The sequence below is a fragment of the Fusarium redolens genome (assembly GCF_020744475.1).
Source record: "Fusarium redolens strain MPI-CAGE-AT-0023 chromosome Unknown BKA55scaffold_2, whole genome shotgun sequence".
In the NCBI taxonomy this organism is placed as follows: Eukaryota; Fungi; Ascomycota; class Sordariomycetes; order Hypocreales; family Nectriaceae; genus Fusarium; species Fusarium redolens.
The window spans coordinates 592,425-613,518 of NW_025763665.1; the positions used below are offsets into that span (position 1 = coordinate 592,425).

The 21,094-nt window shown below is 48.2% G+C and overlaps 5 protein-coding genes across 5 annotated transcripts; 1 reads left to right on the forward strand and 4 right to left on the reverse strand.

The window, feature by feature from the left end:
* Positions 1-471: 471 nt before the first annotated feature.
* On the reverse strand, positions 472-1,860 carry BKA55DRAFT_533667 (NmrA-like family-domain-containing protein; the record flags this gene model as incomplete). The annotated part of the gene is made up of 1 exon (XM_046189504.1): positions 472-1,860. The coding sequence occupies one exon, from the start codon at positions 1,858-1,860 to the stop codon at positions 472-474; it is 1,389 nt and encodes a 462-aa protein (XP_046054685.1).
* Positions 1,861-8,034: 6,174 nt separating this feature from the next.
* On the reverse strand, positions 8,035-11,898 carry BKA55DRAFT_533668 (uncharacterized protein; the record flags this gene model as incomplete). Its single annotated transcript, XM_046189505.1, has 9 exons — positions 8,035-8,184; positions 8,247-8,398; positions 8,451-9,854; positions 9,903-10,107; positions 10,168-10,573; positions 10,802-10,891; positions 11,159-11,388; positions 11,451-11,741; positions 11,863-11,898. 9 exons carry the CDS (start codon positions 11,896-11,898, stop codon positions 8,035-8,037), a joined length of 2,964 nt encoding a protein of 987 aa, XP_046054686.1.
* Positions 11,899-12,241: 343 nt separating this feature from the next.
* Positions 12,242-15,753, forward strand: BKA55DRAFT_589372 (P-loop containing nucleoside triphosphate hydrolase protein; the record flags this gene model as incomplete). Its single annotated transcript, XM_046194922.1, has 10 exons — positions 12,242-12,345; positions 12,395-12,615; positions 12,663-13,319; positions 13,673-13,733; positions 13,779-13,791; positions 13,874-13,989; positions 14,152-14,199; positions 14,680-14,956; positions 15,056-15,124; positions 15,301-15,753. The coding sequence occupies 10 exons, from the start codon at positions 12,242-12,244 to the stop codon at positions 15,751-15,753; spliced, it is 2,019 nt and encodes a 672-aa protein (XP_046054687.1).
* Positions 15,754-15,974: 221 nt separating this feature from the next.
* On the reverse strand, positions 15,975-17,736 carry BKA55DRAFT_499131 (uncharacterized protein; the record flags this gene model as incomplete). Its single annotated transcript, XM_046186626.1, has 3 exons — positions 15,975-17,080; positions 17,138-17,395; positions 17,454-17,736. The coding sequence occupies 3 exons, from the start codon at positions 17,734-17,736 to the stop codon at positions 15,975-15,977; spliced, it is 1,647 nt and encodes a 548-aa protein (XP_046054688.1).
* A 1,680-nt stretch (positions 17,737-19,416) lies between these two features.
* BKA55DRAFT_553547 (uncharacterized protein) lies at positions 19,417-20,716 on the reverse strand. Its single transcript, XM_046191534.1, has one exon. The coding sequence runs from the start codon at positions 20,513-20,515 to the stop codon at positions 20,282-20,284; it is 234 nt and encodes a 77-aa protein (XP_046054689.1). The 5' UTR covers positions 20,516-20,716; the 3' UTR covers positions 19,417-20,281.
* Between the last annotated feature and the right edge of the window lie 378 nt (positions 20,717-21,094).

A 21,094-nucleotide genomic window follows, 5' to 3' on the forward strand; every position in this document is an offset into this window, starting at 1 on the left:
CGTTGGATCTGTGTTTTACTTAAGAGTACTCAGACATTTGAGCCAAGCATCTATCATTTAGATACATGCTGGCCTTGAAGGAAGAGACTTCCAACAAGTCTGCTGGTGGATCTCAGTCTCGCCGAGTTCCACGAGCATCACTCGCACATCAATAATTGCTACCTTATACACAAAACAGGCACATCACACAACAGAAACAAGGGCAGAGGTAATTCGTTACTTTTATTTCATCCATTGACAAGTCATAATAAAATCGTTTAGGTTGCTAGACCAAACCCACGCCGGTAGGGACGCCTCTCCAAAAACACAACTCCTGCCGAAATGCAATGCCGCGTCGCCAGGTCTGCTCCGTTCCGTAATCTGCCTCAGGACTGGGCTTCTAGATTCCGCTGGATTAACCCTTCTTTTTTAACCCCTTTCCTGCTTTTTGATGTCGTATTTTAGCCAAGATCCAGACGCCATGGGTTTCCATTATGCTAACCACTCTTCCTCGTCGCGCTTACGGCCTTTTATGACAAGACCCTCGTCATTATCGTCGTCGCTATCGTCATCACCGTCGTGGATTCTCAGTTGCTCGACATGGGTTGCTGTGTTGTGCACCTCCTCATCGTCGCTCGCATCATCGTCCAGCATCCATGTGAGACCATTTGCTTCCTCTTCTATGGGGAACATCTCACGCGCGTATTCTTCGATACCTCGAGGGCCTTCCCACAACTCCAAGGCTTCACTAGGGCAGCTGACTTCGACCTTAGGGTCGCCGAAGTAAGGAGGCTGTTTTCGAGGATCCTTCTGATTCGGGTCGAACAGTTTCTCCAGACCGACGAGCTGTTCCCGGTAGCCTTCAGGGATTCGAACCTTGATTTCAATGGGACCTCGCACATAGCGCACAGGACGACCAACTCCTTTCGAGAAAAGTCGACACACCTCCTTGGGTGTCAAGTATTCATATGCAAGTGCGATGCGCTCCCCGTTCCATTTGCTTGGTCCATCCTTGAAGATTTGCAGAACCGCAGGACCAACATCGTGCTCGGCATCTAACCAGGGTAGCTTGGCGTCAGGATGAAAAGGTGCTTGCCATTTGAACGAGCCGTCCTTTTGCAGATCCATGCAGAAAAGGGGATACTGAAGGGAGGTGAAATTGTTGTTGTAGATACCAGTGTACACAAAAGTGGCTGGTATTCTCAGTTTGCGCACATACTGCTCAACCTCATGCTTGGCAGCCCAGAGGGGCAATGAGGGCCATTCGGGGTTGTAAGCACCATGATCGGGCATGGATGAGTACACATAGTGTTGAATTCCTGCGCGCTTAGCGGCATCGGCTAGGGCCTTTCCGATTTGAATCTCGTCGCCGTAAAAAGTTGTATTTATGAAGGCAAGTTGTGCGCCGCGGAACAGACTTGTGATCAAGTCGTAGTTGACGCCGACACCGGCCAGCGGGCCGTGCTTGGTAACATCGCGATTTGCTTCAGAGGGCTGATGTCTTGTGTAGAGCTCGCCAACAAATACGGTAACATTAGGATTCCCCGAAACTTCAGCAGCGACGACACCGTCGAGATTTCTCAGCTGAGCGCGCACATGATAACCAACGGCAGTAGCAACGCGAATGAAAGACGCAGCTTGTCGCCCGCTGGCGTTGATGACAGCGATCGTCTTGTCTGGGTTTGACATGAGCCTCTTATACGGACGGAAAGTTAAAGAATTGTTCCTTGAATTTGCGAGCGGGGAAGAATCGGAATAAGAGGATCTGGAATGCTTGTGCTGCTTGTAAAAAACAGCAGGTTGAGTTTGAGCCTGGGCCTGGTCGCCGGGTATTCGAATGGGGATGCTGGCGGTCATGGACCCGTTTAGTTGAGCGGGCATGCTATAGCAGTGCGCTGATGCACTCTCTGTGTGAGCGGGAAGAAAAAGAAAATATCACGTCGCGATCGGAACTTGACTCGAGGGCTGGAAGCCACCGGCCACGGAGCGGAGACAGAAAGGCCTTTATTAGCCGGGTCGGAACAGAGCCAGAGCCGGTATTGTGTCGGGGGTGGTCCTCGGAATGCCGGTTTGGGAGGCAAAACAAGATATGACCACCAAGACAAAGGTAAAGTTGAAAGGTACAGGCGACAGCCTGTACGTAAAAACTCGAGTGTGGTGGTGGTGGATCAGAGGGCGAGCCCAATGCAGGTGCGGAAGCCAAACCACCAGCAGACAGCAGGGTATTGGTGGTCTGCTCGAAGTTGAGGAGGTAGAAGTAGGAGATCGTGAGAAAAGTCAAGAAAGGAGAGAAGAGGGGGAGGAAAATATAGAGAAACCCAGACAGCACACAACAAAGCGACTGTTGACTAGTAAACTCGAAACCCCAGTAAAAGAAATAAAAAAGAGGTCACGATGCTCCGTCGCGGCGTTGCGCCAGGCCAGGCTTGCGCTCAGCGTGCAGTGCAGTGTGCGCGCCCCAGTTCCTAGGTGGATTTAAATAGGTAAAGCAATGGTAATCCAAAGAACAACCCTGACCCAATGTGCGATTGTGGGTGAAGGTGGAATTGGAAAAGGTTCTAGCGTGGTGCTTTCAGGGTCCTGTAAGCGACGACGCAGCTTCGAAGGGTTCGGATCTGTAGCGAAGAGAGCCGAGAACTCAGATGATGAAGTCAAGTTGAGATGGGTTGAGTCGAGAGGAGGAATCGACTTGCAGCTGTGACAAGGGGTTCCGTTGCACCGGTCAAGGTCGATCTCCTGCAAGAGATATATGGTCAAGTCGTCGTTCACGAATAGACACGAGAGCCGGGCTCTGTACAAGTATAAGATAGATTGGCTGCGAGTTCGGTCGGTGTGTGCAGGGCAGCGTAGCAAACCCAAGCAAGAGCAGAATCTATACCTATGTAAGGTATTCAAGTGTAGGTATGGATGGCATGGTGAGGTATGGTATGGGTGGTGTCGGTTTATGGCGTGCGGTTGCAGGTTGATAGCGAGGGGGTGTATGCGACATCACAAACAAGGTGTAGAGATAGCGCCGAGTCCTTGAAACTAACCTCACACTCACACTCGGTCGGTGGGTACAGGTATGGATATCACTGAATGAAGCCACACACGAGGGCCCTCGTGGGTACGATCTGGGGCCGACACCAAAAATATGATGGCGTCGATGAAGTCCAAAAGGGTTGTAGTAGGAGAGGGCCAAGACAGAAGCTGCAAGTAGCTCAAAAAGAATGAAGGGATCCAGAACAACCTTGACGATGAATGAGGGGTCTAAGCTAAGCTGACCACTTATTAACTTGTATTGGAAATCTACTTTCAACTTTATTACAGTATCAGTTCAAGCTTGGCGTCAAGTATATGCTACAATTTGGTTTTGTCTGCGTGACGATTTATCCAGTAGCATAAGGCAGCGAATGAAATTGTTTGCCTGCTCTCTTATCATTAATCCTGCGGGTATTTAACTTTGCAAAACTCATTTAATGCCGGTTCCTGATTTGGCGGGGTATCGCAATAACAGCAACACTCAGAGCTTACACAAATAGGGTGTCAGGGCTGACTGTGCGCGCAGAAGCGCAGTAGAACAGGATAGAAAGAATGGGGAAATGGGGAACAAGATTCAAGATTGCGGGTTGGAAACTGGGGATGGATGCTCTCCAACTTGGCTTGATCAATAATAGAAAACTAGAGGAAGCAAGAGGATAGAGGGGAAGCACCAAGCGATAACGAAGACCGGATTCATCGTCACAATGGGAAAGTAAAGTGACCAGAAGTTCCATAACCACACCCGGACCGGCAAGCAGAAACCGACTCGACCTACTGATAAGAGAATTGAAAAGAAACGCCATGTTTAATTGAACGTCACTACAGAAGTACCCTGCACTATCAAGGTACCTTTGCTGATGGTCCGACTCAAGCCAAGACACAGGTATCATGGCATGATAGGAGTACATTAAACAGTTGCCCTTTTTGTCCATCAGGATTTCGGTCAGCAAGTCACCTGTCTCGCCTTGCCTCTCCTCCTAACCTTCTTGAACCTAGACGGAACCACTCCGAGTCTTCTTATCAGTACTTCTACCAAGTACCTTTCCGGATGAAACGGGTTTAACTCTTGACCGTCCTTTTAAATGAAGAGATTTTCCTCCCTTACTCAGGACAGGGCAAGATACGAAAGATAAAGAGACCTGATGTTGCCTTTTCGACCCCAGGTGACGCCTACAGGCGCCCCTGCACCAGGGCTGCATTCCCATGGATGTTGGACGTAGTTGTTCGGTGGGCCATTTACAGACGCCGAAACAGACCATCCAAGTACAAGTTACCTTACCCTCGTGATGGTGATGGAAATAATGGTTTCCGGGAATTCAGAGGCCGTTACGTTAACTCACCACCCAATATGAAAGCTGGAGCCAATGCCAGACGCGCACGGCAACGGGGTCACCAAGGGTTAAAAAAATTCAAATCGGCTGGTTGCGCCTTGGAAAAGCTTCTGGAGCCGTCAAGGTGGATGGAGGATCGGCCAAGATGGTCAAGCTTGGACCAATCGGGGCAAAAATTGATTGCTCGTGGTATGAGCCTCCGTGTTTCCAGGTTATCGCTATCAATCTTACACCACGAGCTGACCTCTGAAGAGCCTGCTGGATGTCGTTGGAAGGCGAAGGTTTAGACGCAATACCACCGAAACTCGTGTTCCCATTTGCCCCTCCGGTAATGCCATCGAAGGCCTCATTTCACATTTGGTTGTGAATAAGCTCTCGTTCTTTTTTCGGTCTTCCACTCTGTAATTGTTAAAAGCTTCAAAGAAGACCCTCCCTTGGACTAAATCCAGCACATATTGAAAGTCCGGGGATGGCCAATCACACCAATATTAGTTCAAGCTTGTCTCTGAATCGACGATCCAGGGTGCTGGGCTTATCGCCCAGAACTCACTGATGTATTGATATCTCCAAGTCGGTGTCTCGGGGTCAACTGACATGGAAGCTTATTTAGCGCCCCATGCTTGTATCAGCTATGAAGTCAACCTACTGTCGGATAGGTTAATATTTCCCTGCATAGTAAGTGAGTAGGGGACTCGACTCGAATCAACTCAACTTAACTCGTGAGCGGCCGATCTGGGTAACATCTTGGCAGGTCTTGCATACCTGTCGTCGAGTTGAAATGTCACTTTAACCTTGAAGGTGTCGGTGTCCAACAAGGAATTCCAGGTCCAGGTCCAACTACCAGACAATGCAGTGCCACCCATGTCATGACGAGAGACACAATTTGACAAACGACGGGGATGCTCCAGGTTCCAGAGTGCGGAATCGGCCATACCCCAACACCATCATTCGCCAATAGGCGCCGGTCCTCGTTCCCATTACATAGCTTTTACTCGATTCCATCTACAATGCTGTTGTCGGGACATATAGATAGAGAATTAGAGTAATGTGCTTTCTCCTTTTTCGTTCATGTTAGCCTGGTGAATGCATCACAAGACCACGGCTGGTCCGTCCCTTGATATTGACCTGGTCTAGTACCTTTTTGCTAAATCGACCCCTCATCGTCAATTAATAGTACGGCGCAGATTAAGCAGAGAAGCCCATCATGGAATTGAGCTCTCCATCTTTGGCCTCAGCGGCGCAGTGATTCCCCCACGATTGGTACGTATGGCGCGATACTACCTCCTCCACACTATCGTCAATCCAACTCAGGTCGGAGAGGGGAGCCGATGTCTCATGTACCTAATCTCTCCTCACTTCTCCTCATTTCATGATGGTGACTGCATTGCAGCCGAGGTATACTGGCAACAATTGGTCGGAGAGAAGGATGGCCTAACTCGAGCTCAAGCTCAAGCTCTCAGTCTGGGCACGGAATACATAATTTGACAGACAGTTATAGGTTGCCACACGAGCTGAAGCATCAGACTCGCATATTAGACAGGTCAGTTGCACTGACTTCAGCTTGTCGCCGACAGGCCGAACTTTGATAGGGCAGGCGCTTATTAGTTATCAGTCCCAACAATATTATCCGTAAATGGTAGTTGTTTTCACTTTGGAATATACCTATCTAATCTATGACTTACAAACGTTCGCTCAATTTCTCAACCTCTTCTCTACCCTTTTCCTCCACTTTCACCATCATCAGCGATCAAACTACAATGTCACCAACCATTGCCAAGCCCGCCAAAACTACCCTGAGGCTCTGCTCGTGATCAACCTTATTAAACTGCTAATCAATCCAAGCGGGCAGCCGGTCGTACCAACCAGCAGAGGAACAGTATACCGGTACTACTGGGAGGTCGACAAACGATCCATGACTTTTACCTGCCCTCTACGAACGAAACAGATCTTCGCATCCCCGCGGGAGCGAACCGACTAGGAACGCACGCTCCCGCTACTAGGTTGAGGTCCGGGTCCAGGTCCATGATCCAGGTCTTGGTCTCTTTCTCTTTTAGAGCTGGAGACCCAACTGGCCGGCGGCCAGATTTTTTGGTGGTATTCAACCCCAAAAAAGACAAAGACCAGGGCAGAAAGCTGCCCACGATAGAAGTGGAGGTGGTTGAAGAAGTGCCGAAGTAGCGTTCAAATTAGGTAAAAGTATCCAGGCAGTACCACGACTCTCCAGTCAAAATTTTTCAACCCGAATCCATTTCTCATCGACTTGACAACACGTCCAACATCAAGCTGCCTATTTGTTCGTGCAACTGATAGCGGCGTCGTGGGATGGCGATGAAGCCCTTGTTGGTCACCAGACTCCCAAACGAAATGAAATGAAATGAAACGAAACGAACCGATTCTATGCTATGCTTGTCGAACGCTCTCCATCGTGGCGGATAACTTCCCCTAGTGTGCGGTACTGTCATGGTTATTAGAATAGAAGCATTGTTTTAACAGATTGGATGCTTGAAACCTTCTTCAGAATTCCTTGGGATATTTTTACTTTATTCAATACAAATTACTGATATTTTCAATTACGAACCAGTGTAGAAAACGGTGAAAGCAGTCCATGGCTGGAACGTCATGCTGCCATCAATGATTGGCGTTATTCTTGTGCAACTTTGATTCAGTTAGATGCATCAAAGTTTCATGCCACATATCCGGATACCTTTTGGTCCTCCAGGGTTGATCGGTTCAGGGTGGTTTGCCCGGTCACCTGCTCAATACACGGTGTATGGACCGCGGACATCAAGCTCTAGAATCACGATTTTGTTCTAGAAGGTTAAAATTGCGAATTGGCGGTCTATCACACGCAATCACACGCAATCACACGACCTGATCAACGGATATTACTTTCATTATTGGATTGCGCTGAAAACCGCCTTGCCCAAACGTACAGTATACTTCGGCCGGAGTTCCGTGCTGTATATGTGGTGTTGTGCAAGTTTATGTTGTGTCAACGGATAGGATCCCGATGCCGCAATTGATATGACCATCTCCGCGGAGGATATGGCGCCACTAATTTTTATCAACCAATTCCCCGGATCGACGTCATATATCCCTGGAAGCAACATGAGCCTTTGGGTTGGGTTCAGTCGTTATCACATCGTGTATTGACATCCTTATCGGTGGGTGTTTCAACGCGAACACGTCAGCCATTTCGCAATATTGATGATACTGTCACAATGATGAACTTGTGCCGACTGTTCAATCATCAAATATTGCGGCAATATTGCGTGTTGGCAAAAGAAGTAACAAAAATCGAGCATGAGAAGTCTGAATCCTCTCCTATCTCGGATTATATGTCCCTTGATATGAGCTTCATCCAGATCATCAACAGCGCAATGCTCTGCGGGGATTTCTAGCTAGTTCCCCGGATCTCATTTCCCCAGAGCGGACCTAGCTCGGAATGTCGTGTATGCATTGCATAACCCGATAGTTGTAACGGTTCATGAGGGCCACACCACCCTTTCGTTTATTGAAGCGGTGACATATCCCGAAAACGATTTGTCTCAAAAGTAATCAGCACTCTTATCTCGCTATCTTACTCAACATGTCACCAACAGCTTCGATAAGCTGTCGTAGTCAAAACCTTGTTTCAGACTGGAAATATGATCGACTCTAGTACAACCATAACTATACTTCTAAAGACGTTGATTCATCGTTCTCAAGTGTATTCAGGACGATCTGGGATCCAGATTCCTGACCCCATGATATCCATTTGTTCCAATGGTGGTGCTCTCTCTATCCACGTCTGACCAGTGTCCTCATTGCGTCCAGCATCATGACTGTGAGCCAGTGATATGTCGAGGTAACGCTGCCGAGTTGTTAGTTTGCCAAATGGACAGCTTTCATGATAACGACTACTAAGCAACTTACCCAGTCCATGTTGCTGGCTGCAGTATCCATCCAAGCCGGGTCAAACTGAAGACCTTCCGTCCCCATATTCGTAAAGTTCATGCTAGTTCCTGCATCTCCTGCCAGATTAAGATCCAGGGGTGTCTGGTCTGACGTAGATCCCGTTGATGAGCCTATCCTTGTCAGCATGTCTGTTATCTATCATATTTTCTTGGAACGTCTTACCCAACCCCAGAGTCGATAGCAGTGTCGGATCACCCCCGATCGACCCCAGTGTGCTAGGATCTACAGACAGAGCCCCAAGCGAGGAGTATTCGTTATCAGCACCAACACTGGGAGCAGCTTGCTCAAGGGTATTCGCTGGCTCTTCAACTGGGGCTCCGAGCTTAGCCAACATCGTAGCCAGTGTATCTGCTGTTTTCTTAACTTCTACTGTGTCTCGCGACACATCTGCCCAGATGAGCCAAGATCGCTTGATCATACAAATGAGTTCGTCCTTAGTCGGCGTTGGTGCAGTCTGCGACATCCAGTCATAGTCACTCCCAACTTCTGAGTAGTTTTCGTTCTTGACGACGAGGTAAAGTACCATTGCGGCCATGAGAAAGTCGTGAACCGCGAGGGATGAGACAAACCAACCATGCTGACTCAATACGTGACCTGGCTTGCAAGCTTCCCAGATAATGTGCTGGTAGTTGAGCAATGACAAAGCGCCCTCCAGACATTGCCTGCGTGAGTAATCATGTTCACGTTGCGGAATTGCCTCCGCGAGATATCGACGATGCAATACAATACGGCATTTGTTGTATAGGGCTGTCAACCCGAAACGCTGAATGAGCAGAACGGGCGGATCGCCAACACACTCATCTAGTGGCCGTACCATCATAAAGGATGGGACACTCTTCCAGGTCTCCTGCAGCAAGTTGTCGAGCTTGGCGACCTCGGCATAACTTGGCGGAGTCAGAGCATGGGCTTGTCTCGCGATCTGTCCAAACACCCGAAGGATCTGTGTCTTATGAATCGGATATGTCATGGAAGTCCAATCTGTAGGTGGTCGACTAAGAGGCAATTCCGTCGAATCCTCATCAAAGTCATGGTCGTCTAGATTTCGCGGTACTGCAGTATCAGTTTCTATACCTTGCAGCATACTTGGAAGGCCCATGTGGAAGGAAACGAGAAGTTCGACTTGAATAGCCATGTTCCACATGCGCCTCCGCATCTCGCCCTCATAAGGTGAGATGTTCGCCAGTTTGCTTGGGTCTCTATGGAGACCCATCTTGAGCATCAGACGGATACACACGCCCGAGAGCACGTAGCAGTTCATCTGAGCCGCACGGTTGAAGAGGAAAGATGACTCGACGTAAAGTAAGAACGCTGGGAGCGTTGCCGAAGATGGTTGTGTGTATTTACCCCAAACGAGAGCCCATCCAGCACAAGCCTTGTAGTGGCGGATTCTGTCCTGAGCTGGGAGAGGAGAGTCACCCTCAAGCTCACTTGAGTTGATAAATTTGTTGAAAAATACGCCGAGGCTGAGCATCATGAATAACTGCGCTATCCAATGCAATGATGCTTCGTTGGGGTCTTGCCAGAACTTAGAATACTGCCTGGTAAAAACTGGCCGGTGAACAATATCTGGTAATTGTTAGTAATGGCATTGGGTGTTTAGCGGGACATGCTTACGTTGCGAAGGACTCATCGAAGCAAAGTAGCGCGAAAGAAGTCTGTCCGCGACCTTTCTTTCTGGTAGGCGACTTAGCAGCTCCTCTCGGTTCCTTGGTCCAGCTCTTGTGTTTAACATGAGTTCTGTGGGATCAATCTCGTCGTCTAGGATTTGATCTTCTCCCGCTTCTTCAGGCTGCTCAAAGTAGTCCTTCAAGTCCTCAATCTAACTTACTGTTAGTACCAACTCCATATCTTCATCACAGACTCCGATATGAATACGTACATCTTCCAGCATCGCCATGCAATGCGTTGCGCCCACGTAGGTTGCCCCTCTCTCACTATGTACGACATGGCCTTGGACCTCTGGTCCTGTAGCAGTACCATTCGCCAAGCCTGGCCCGATTCCAGCACTTGCTTGGGTTCCTGGGGCTGAGCCTTCAGAGTCCATCATCTCCCGCACCATACCCTCGAGACGCTTCAAGCGTGCGGACATGCCTTTGGCAGGCCGTTTCCGTTCAGGTTTTGGGGCATAGGCACACTGTGATGCGCGTCCCTTTTTTGAGCATTGTCCACATGGTTGCTCTCTATCACATTTTAACTTTGAGTTGCGACATGGTGCACATGAAAGAAGAACGCGTGAGCGTTTCTGACGGGCTTCAGATGTTGATGACTGATCATTATCGTTTGGGCTGGAATCCATCTCCATCAGATAATACGCTGGTGAGGGCTATCTGAAGGTCGTGGTTCGATTCTGTTGTCAACAATACTAGACAGTGGTAGTATTGACTTAGTGTAAGTCGTTTTTAGCAGTTTGAGAGAGGTTTGAAAGTGAGTGCGTATCTAAAGATGTATGTCAGACGCCAATAGTATTGATAAACGCCCAATCACATGCCACTACAGGATTCATGGCCACTTACATCCAGGCAACACTGGATGAGTTTAACAACGATCGTTGGGTAAAGTGAGTCATCTTCTCAACTAAACCCATTCTCAAACAACAGCATGACCTAATTGAATAATGTGTCAGACATGTGCTTGAATTGCTCGCCAATATACTATGAATGAGGTTGAATTTTCGTTGAATTTTGTGCCTAGCTACCCTAGAACATCGCATAACAATCCTGTCAAATAGTAACCAGGCTCAATGACATTAGTGCTGGCCAGAACCCAGCTATGCAATGCATCGTAAACTCATAAATGCAAATTTCCCATTCCCAAACAGCAAAAAGAACACCTAGGAGTCAGGCGCACCTGGCAACCTCTCTATCACATACTTGGCCCTCGCCACACTCATGATAGGCACACCAGGAATCTTTCGTAGCCGTTGCTTGAGTGCCTTATCATTTGTACCAACGATGTATACCCTGTTTTTTTGGACCCGGTCCACCAAACAGTCGTCGGCATAGGTGCCCTTGTGGTCGCATTCAAGCCGTGTCCATCGCTCGTCTCTCGCAACCCTTAGTGCCAGTCGGTACTTAGGTCCGAGCTTCTCAAGTTCGCTCATCTAAGAGTGAAATCACCTGTTAGTCACGGTCGAAGGGTTCAAGGTTGGAGCTGGAGGCTTACCACACAAGATGTGATGATAGGGTTACACTTCGCATAGAGGCAGTCCATCATGGAGTCGAGAAGAGAGAGCTTTCGCTGAACCGTGTGACTGAGAAAGTTGGTATCTACGAGAACATTGTAGGGAGGAACGAGAGCTGTGTTGTGTTGAAAGAACATGTTGCTGGGCATCTGAGGCGCTTCTCGGATAAGCTCGCCGTTGATGGTCTTCTTTTCCTTCTCCTTCTGAGCGAGCTCAGCCTTGAGCTTGTTTTCCTTTAGTCTGGCATCGCGACGACCGATAACTCGCTTCACCTGTTGCGTATTGTGGTCAGCATTTGAGGCGCATTTGATGTTCGCGCCGCCCCATCTTCATCGTCGTGGACATGTTGAAATTTGGGCAACTTTTGCGCCGCTTATCGATAAGGGTGCGTACCTCTGCGAATTTGCGAGTCTTTTTCTGAACACCCATGGCTGCTTATTATTGTGTGAAGCTTAGAAATCGGAGTCGCTGTTGTCTGTGTGGTTTTGCAGTGATGTTGTCGTCGTGGACCGTCCAGAAGCTGTGGATTCAAGGTATCGTTGGCAATATCTTTGCTGTTTGACAGACTCAAAAAAGTTATCGCACTGACAAGATTTTGCCATAGAAAGGTAGAAAGCGGTGGCAGGAGTGGGGCACTACCGTCGCTCCAGGTTCTGACGCACGGGCCATCCACTCGACGCGTCTCTTTTCTCTCAGTCGCGTAAAGTGATTGACATACCATTTCAGGCTTCAGTTGGAGGATCAACGATTTCACCGCAACAGCATACCCAAAATGTCTTCCCAAAAACCCGAAGAACGTGGCGAATCATCGAACTCTGCCTCAAAGGCCGCTCTCAAAGCTTCTTCCAATGGGACCACAAATTATGAGCTTCCATGGTATGCCTTTCATGCCCCTTGAGTAGAGTTGCTCACTGATTGTTCCTAGGGTCGAAAAGTATCGACCAGTCTTCCTTGACGATGTCGTCGGCAACACAGAAACGATTGAAAGACTAAAGATCATTGCTAGAGAAGGCAACATGCCTCATGTAATCATCTCGGGTATGCCCGGTATTGGAAAAACCACCAGTGTTCTATGTCTGGCCCGGCAGCTCTTAGGCGAATCGTACAAGGAAGCGGTCTTGGAGCTCAATGCCAGTGACGAGCGAGGTACTTAGTTTCTCTTACGCGATGAAACAATTCGCTGACACACCTAGGTATCGATGTTGTACGAAACAGAATCAAGGGCTTCGCCCAAAAGAAGGTCACTCTACCTGCAGGGCGCCATAAACTTGTTATCCTCGATGAAGCCGACAGCATGACTTCGGGTGCTCAGCAAGCCCTTAGACGAACTATGGAGATCTACTCTAACACTACACGATTTGCTTTCGCCTGCAACCAGTCCAACAAGATTATCGAACCCCTCCAATCACGATGCGCCATCCTACGATACGCCAAGTTAACGGACGCCCAAGTCGTAAAGCGACTCATGCAAATTATTGAGGCGGAAAAGGTCGAATACAGTGACGATGGCCTTGCAGCATTGGTTTTTAGCGCCGAAGGAGATATGCGACAAGCCATCAACAACCTTCAATCTACGTTTGCCGGTTTTGGCTTCGTCTCAGGAGACAATGTCTTCAAGGTTGTTGACTCGCCTCATCCAATCAAGGTGCAGGCGATGCTGAAGGCTTGCTATGAAGGCAATGTTGATTCCGCCCTGGAAACACTCCGAGAACTCTGGGATCTAGGTTATTCAAGCCACGACATTATTAGCACTATGTTCAAGGTTACGAAAACAATCCCTACGTTGAGCGAACATGCAAAGCTGGAATTCATCAAAGAAATTGGTTTTACACATATGAAGGTTCTTGAAGGTGTGCAGACACTACTCCAGCTCAGCGGATGCGTCGTTCGGCTATGTAAAATCAACATGGATCCGAAGCGTTTTCGGGTATAGAATATGGAGATGAATCTAGACATGGGTGCATCATTGGCGTTGGAGTTGGTATTCGACTGAGAAAGCGAAGGAAAGATGCTAAAGCAATGTGATTTACACAGACGACTCGATGGTCATCTCTAATGTGACATATGTACGCCGTTATACCCCAAGCAGTTACAGTCAGACTTTTCAGTGAGATATTGAAATCATAGGGACTCTGTTTCCGGGCCAGAGGCGATCACTTGCCATCACCTTTAATGAATTCCTCCTCATACCGTTCCCATTTAGCCCTGTCTCCCATCAACCGCCGCTGCATTCTCACTCGGTGCTCGTATGCTCTGAGCCGTGAGTCAGCCTCTATCATGGCTCCAGGCACCATGCCACACATTTGAAGATACCTTGAAAAGGTCAGTACCAGGACAGATCAGCTGTGAGAATGAGCCCTACACTTTGAATTGAATCGTCATGGATCGATACAACGGCGACCAGATGTATCCTGCAGCACCCAACACCGCGGCACCTATTCCCCACTTGACTGCACCTGCAACACCTCCTCTGGCAGCCTCCCAAGCGGCATCATTGGCCTCGTCGCTCTGCATAGCATCGTGAGCACGCATGATGATGGTTTGATCTTATCTTTGCGGTGTTTGATGCCTCTGGGCCCAGGGTTCAAAACTCAGTAGATCATAGGGCTCCAGAGCCAATTGACGAGTGAATAAAATAAAAAGTTTTACACCAATATCGGACGATATGTTCGTGAGCTTGAGAATCCCGAAGCCCGGTCACTTCCGCTTCCATGACACACACTTCACCAAGTGTGGCGCGAGCTCTTACTAGCCACAGCTAGGGCCTCCAATCTCGGCGGAATGTCGGCCCCGATCTGGCGCCCCGCTATAACGGATTGCTCATTTATTGGGAATTTTTTCAAGCTGTCACCTTGTTTCCTTCCATACTCTTCCAAGGGCAAAGAACCTCGGAAACGAAGATGACACGCAAGCAATAACCATGAGCTCCTGGTTGCCTGGTTTCGCAAAGTCCCATGTTTCTTCTCTTTCTACATAAAACGTTCGCTGAACCTTCACTTGTTTTCTTTTTCTTCCTTGGGTGCAGAAAAAGTACTCTTGACTCAGCTACTGTTGACCTGCTACAACCACAACCGTATTTGTCGCATTGAGCAAAGTTGCCCAACATGGCTGACAATGTGATGGCCGCCTACTGGGCCCTGCCACCCGTTTCTCGGTAAGTCATTCTTCGTTTTCATTCGTGCTCTCGAGCACATGCTAACTGTGTCATAGGAACCTTATTACTGCTACAGTGTTGACCTCCATTGGTTGCATCGTCGGGTTACTACCAACGATACACCTGATACATCATCCGTCCTACCTTTGGATGTTTCCACCTCAAATCTGGCGCCTCGTAACATGTTTCTTCATTGAATTGAAGCCGATCAACCTGCTCTTCAACTCGTTCTTCCTGTATCGCTACAGCGTTCAGTTGGAGATGGGGAACCCACGTTTCCCGCGCAAGGTCGATCTCGTGTTTTACATATTATTTGTCTGCACCGTAATTCTGGTAAGCTTGTGTCTACACACCCGTGCTTTGCTACTCTCCCATGTGTTCCTTTCAAACCCCCCCTCATATATCTGCCCGGATAGTGCTTTGCCTCTTCAGCTATCACGGTTCCTGGAAATGAGGAAGATCACCCCTGCACTTCGGATCACCCATCATTCGCATTTCCGGGTTGGTCTGCGGTGCAGGCATGGTGGGATGTCTATATGGATGGCTCGTGTGATCCTCAATTCACTCGAGTGGTTTTTTAGCTCCCTACATTTTTATATCATAGCAATAAAACATCTTATATCCCAAACACGTACCCGTATATCATGTGCCTGTACTGAGGTTAACGACGTCGCTAGATGATCGACTACCTTGCCGGCCTGACGAGCTTCCTGTATATGAACGGCCTCATTCTTGCCATGGTTTACACCACTACTCAAGACCAGCGAGGCCAGAAGACACAGTATCTCGTTCTTACCATCCCTGCACAGGCTCTGCCAATCTGCATGATTGTTGTCACCGCGCTTATGGGAGGACCGCAGAAGGCATTGGTCGAAATTGAGGGTCTACTCGCTGCCCATTTATTCGATTTTCTCACTAGAATTTGGCCTGAGTTCGGGAATGGTCCTCGACTTTTGAGAACTCCTGCCTGGCTTGAGCGTCTTGTGCAGACACCAAGAGTCTCTGCCAGAGGATTTGGTACCGCCGTCCGACCTGGCAACGCCCCGGCTTCTGGGCGTAGCACTGGTGTCAACACAGGCCCTTTGCCAGATTCGTGGCGGTCTCGTGGCCCAGGCCAGCGACTAGGCTGAAACATGCTCACCTTGAATAGTCACTTATAGTGTGTACAATAAATTGAGGGAATGTTTATCGCTATGAACTCCTATACCCCACCAATCGTATCATATTGATCTAGAGGGCGTTAAACCCAGATATATTAACCGAATAACTCCAGGCTTGAACCGAGCAAAACAATCCACGACACCATTGTTACCGTAATTCGTTCACTCGTCACGTAAAATTATAACTCTTGTCATCCATAGACGCGACTATTACCACTCAACATAGGAGACTTGTTTGCTTCTCGCCTTTTCAAATATTCATCGCTGAATGTTGCTGGTGCACCCTCGGCCATGACGGGGCCTCCGCCTAGGGGTTTGTCCTGGAATCGAGGATCCAGAACAGCTAAGGGTTTGGAGATCCTTAACTCTCGGTGAGGGTCAGCGCTCAATGCCGATATTGGTGTCGCTGATAGCAGGTTGACTTCCGGAGGAGGAACGACCTGCTTTTTTGGAATGATGAGTCTATGTAGAGAAGGAAACGAGAGAGAGGGGAGCCTTGGCCTCGCTATTTGAGAATTCTGCTGGGGAGCGACGGAAGCTGCTTGCTCATGAAGCTTCTCCTGTCGAGAAGGTGATGGGTTTCGGCTCGAAACAGTACCGCTCGACGACGCATCGTTTACAGAACCATGATGTATACCAAAATCATCCCTAGCATTAAGATATGTTTGGAGCGCATACGAATCAGGAGCGTGAGTCTTGCGGTTGTGGGTGATAATGTGAGGTTCCGGGAGCTTGCTCACAACTCGTGGAATATATGCCGGATGTGTTGGAAGCGCGGCATTTGGGCCATTAGTCTTCGAGTGCGGCGCATAGTGGTAGCTGACATGTAGATGAGAGTCCATCATATCTCGTTCAACGGAATCGTGGTACTGCGCATTGGACATAGTACGTATATGGCCTCTCGCAGGGTCATGGATAGGTGGTGGACGTCGTCCATGGGTATCACCTTGAAAGTACGATGACTTCTGAATGCCGTATGTAGAGCGGACGTTCATTGGGGCATCTGGGGGTGGTGACTCAATCTTGATTCCTGCTCCATAACGCTGTCGGCTTCGTCGACAGTACATGAAAAGGAGCCAAGCCAAGCCAGCTACACCCAACCCACATCCTACGGCAATACCCACGATAGTGCCGGTAGTCATTGAACCGACGGGAGCACCACCATCACCTGGTAACGTCTCATTGGTGTTTGGGTCTGTAATGTTGATAAGTGAAGAAGTGAATATCGTCCCACTAAGGCCAATGATGTTTCCTTTCTCGGGTTTCTGAATGCAGCCAGCCTTCAATGCTACCAGGACTATCAGAATGTTAATAATGATGACACTGAATGCTCAACAACAGAACAACTACTTACAGTTCGCGAGGTACTTTTGGTCCGACGTCGATTGCAAGCAGCTAATGCATTCCTTGTAGCTGGCGCTCTTGATTATTGAATCATCCGCTTCGCAATACGCGAATTGGTCATCGCTGCTTTTCTGGAGCAAAGACGTTGTCAAAGCATCTTCGAGAGATCCGCAAGAGCTTTCGATATTGCAAGGAGAGTTGATGGTACCCGAGTCTATCGCATTAGGATAAGAGTACAGGCAGACATCGAAGGCGTATCTGACATTGTCTATGTCGTATTCATATTAGGATACAATTAAAGGAAAACCGTCAGATTTTGTACTTACACAAAAACCAAAACACATCGCTTTGGTCTTTCCATATCGCTTCACTTTTTTGAAGACAGCTGAGGCAATTTTTAAACCTAATGCCATTCCCTGACTCCGAGTACTCATCGTCTCCGCAAACTACATCAGAAGAGTTCGTGGCGGCGGTGCTGGCATCATTGAGAGTCGAATTTGTGCCGTCGGAGCAGAGCGCTGTGCATTCGGAGTTGGGTGTGACTCGGAGAGCAAAGGAAAGCGGAAGAAGGAGAGCCAAGTTGCTCAAGGCCCATGAAACTCTCTTCATATTCAATGGGTTTTTGGGAGTTGTGAGAATGAGACAGGTTAGAGAAACGCGTTGGAACCGCCAAAGAGGTTATGGATTCGTCAAGGTAAAGCACCAAGCATGACAGGCGCTGAGTCGTGAGCTATCGATATGTTGGTGTCCGTTCCTTATGTTTGGCTAAAGAATTTGTTTGTTTGTTTGTATGTTACGTGAAAACTGGAACAAGGAGATATTTTCCCCTACTTGAACGAAATATGGGATGCTGGTTCATGGAATGTTTTCTCCAAATAGAGCATGAGGATGTAATGTCAGTTTTATCAGAACGTATTGTAATAGTGGCGCTAGGCGATTGGCAAATCTTCAAGGATCTCCATTAGCTTACATGGTTATCAATGTCAAGCCTTCCCATTTTGGAGTAGATATCTATAGTGTTTTTAGAAATTATTGTTTCATAGGGCGAATAATCGCCTGCCTACGACATCAAGAGTGTAAGAGTGTGCCATCCAGGAATAGAAACCTGAAGCCTGGGATGTAACACCAGAGCCAATAGATTCTCATGACTTGAGCTCTTACTGACTGGGGCCCAGGCAACTACCAATCAGGAGCTAGTATAATACTCCTTCGGCGGCTACATACAAGACTCCTAACCGGGAGAGGCTTGATGGCCTCAGCTGTCATGGAAGCAAATCAATACGCGCGGAAAAGTGTCCCGGGCCGTCAGACGCCGGCCAGTTGTGCGGCCAGGTCTTTCTATATTATGCTTGGCCGAAAGAAAGTTTGGAAACATGCTAACCTTGATCTGTTCTTCAGCGAACGAAGAGATTGATTGGCCAGGACTACCAAGGGGAACAGTAAGGTGTACCCCAGACACCCGGATCTCGATATTTCTTAAGAGAGACAGGGCAACGGGTAAGAAGAAGCCCAGTTGCTTGGTCCTTCAATTCAATTACGCTCAATGATCAGCCTTGTCCAGCTGGTCCATGGCATATGAATTCTTTGCAACAACCCGAGCTCCTCGCTGGTCCGTTCACTCCAGACAATTCGCTGAATACAGGTAACGAGGGGTTCTTGGTTTGTTCGTTTAGGTGGGACACTAATAATTGTTAAGCGCTCATATTGCCGCAGGCGCGATTAAGGTTGTCTAACATTTCTGCTCGCGTGGCCATCGTGTTGCCCAAATTAGCAACATCCCAACGTCGGTTGTTAGCGATGTGACTGTGATAACAGTTGCATGTGCACTTTAACCAGCGGGCGTGAGGAAGACACCTCCGCGATTGGGCGAGGCTTTAATCAGATTTGTGATTGCATGGTAGGGATTTATTAAGAGGCTTAGCCCTGTTGATATGAGAAGGTGACCTTGCGTTACCTGATGTGGAATGGATTTCTTCGTGATGAATCGTCGTTTAATCGCATCTACTTAAACTCGTGTTTGCCAGTCTCAATACTCTCCCAACATTGATCTACACAAAGCAACTCCAACTCTCACAAAACGCACTGGAGCTGTACGGAATATTTTGGCACTACAAGAAACCTCGCAGGCCACTAAGAGGAGGAGAGGTCACAGTGGCTGGAGTATGAGTACGGTAATTGGGGGAGATAGGTAGTTTATTATGCGGTTGGCTTCCGTTTGATCAGTTCCTAGGCCCTCGATCTAGTATACGGTCGTCTTTCAATGCAATTCATGTTGTGCCAAACACTCACCGAAAGTTTTTATATTCTGCTCTTTCGATCCAATCAACCCATGTGTCTCTTACCCTTTACCTTATATGCTTAGCTAGACCTTTCTATGGTCGGTACAGGACCCGTTCGTTTCTGTCTCTGAAATCAGCATACTCGTGATATCACATGGGAAATTCTTGCTGCGTTATGATCAGCGCAGCTTAGCCAACCTGGATATCATGACAGGCCGAACTGCCTGTTACTACGGCAAAGATTTTGGGCGACAGGCAATTCCATTTCTATAGGTACTCAGGAATCTGATAACATTTCCACGCATTACTGCAGATTAATTGTTTCTGTTTTGTACGCAAATACAGGTGGCTACCTTGGAAATTTTGTCGAACGTTGTACTATTTCTTCCTCTCTTTCCTGCACTTGATCTTACAAAATAGCACCTCGCCAAATTTATAGGTTCACAACACAGGTAGCACCATGCATTTGAGGATATCCAGACTGTTCTCCTACATTTCAACACAATTGGTACAAGAGAGGGAGTCTAAAAAAACAAACAATACTTGAAGCAGACTTATTCAAACATGACCTACCCGATAGTCATTCGCCTGTCGCAGTGTGAAATGAGAACCGTGGCTTTCCCCTCATTCTCGGAAGGTTATGTCCGAGGTTGATCAAGGTTTCAACCGTACGATGGACTGCCAACATGTGCAGGACCCCAACCTGTTGGCTCAAACTTGTCTGTACTGCCACGTAGTACCACTCGTACACCTCGTTAAGCCCCGGAAAAACAAGAAATTACACACACGCAAAAGATCGGTAGATACAGTCTTGAACCTTGACGAGTGAGCACAGTAAACCAATATTCGCGGTATTGTCGTTTCAGGTGAAATCGCTACCCACGACTTCTGTGGCATTGAGCGCATACTCTAAAAACGGCTGGCCAGGGCCCAGCCCGCGATGACGATCTGATCACATGGGTGATAACTTGTGCGCGTTCGCAACGGTGTCGCTTTGTCCTCAACAGATTGGATATCGAAGTGCATACTGACCAGGTTTGTGAGGCAACCGAGGCGGGGGAGAGAACGGTCGCCATGCTGGCACGACATCCTAACATCCTGATTGCCATCCATGCCTGGATTTTGTCTCGTGCAGCGATATACAGGATGAGGTAGTGTCAGATTACTCTGTCATTGGACAGTCGTGTTTCCCACTGCATTCGACGAATGGAGGACTGCAAATTCGCGCCTGAACCGAGTTATCGGAATCCAATAATAAGTACCCAGCGCCCTCAATTAACCAGCATCCTGTCTACGTGTGATGATGTGACAACTAGACTAGGGAAAATGGATGACAAGTCTCCGCTGGGACTGTTGGTTGCTACGCACTTTTTCCCCCCCAATAAAAGGCCGCCTGAGGCAATGCCCATTCCACATCAGGCCGTTGCCTCCGGCTGAGGTTTTTTTGTAGTCTGGGGGAAGTGGAAAATAGATGCATGAAGCGAATACTGGGATCGCACATAGATACCTATCAGACTTGTTTAATACCGAATGCAAATAACCTACCTCTAGAGATGCGGCGATGTTAATAAAACGACAGCCTGGAAACGTGGGGAAACAAGAATGTATTGCCGAGCTGTCAATGTCAAAACTTCCGGTCTCTGATAGGCCATGCCTAAATTACTACCTACCTTACGGATACTTACCCA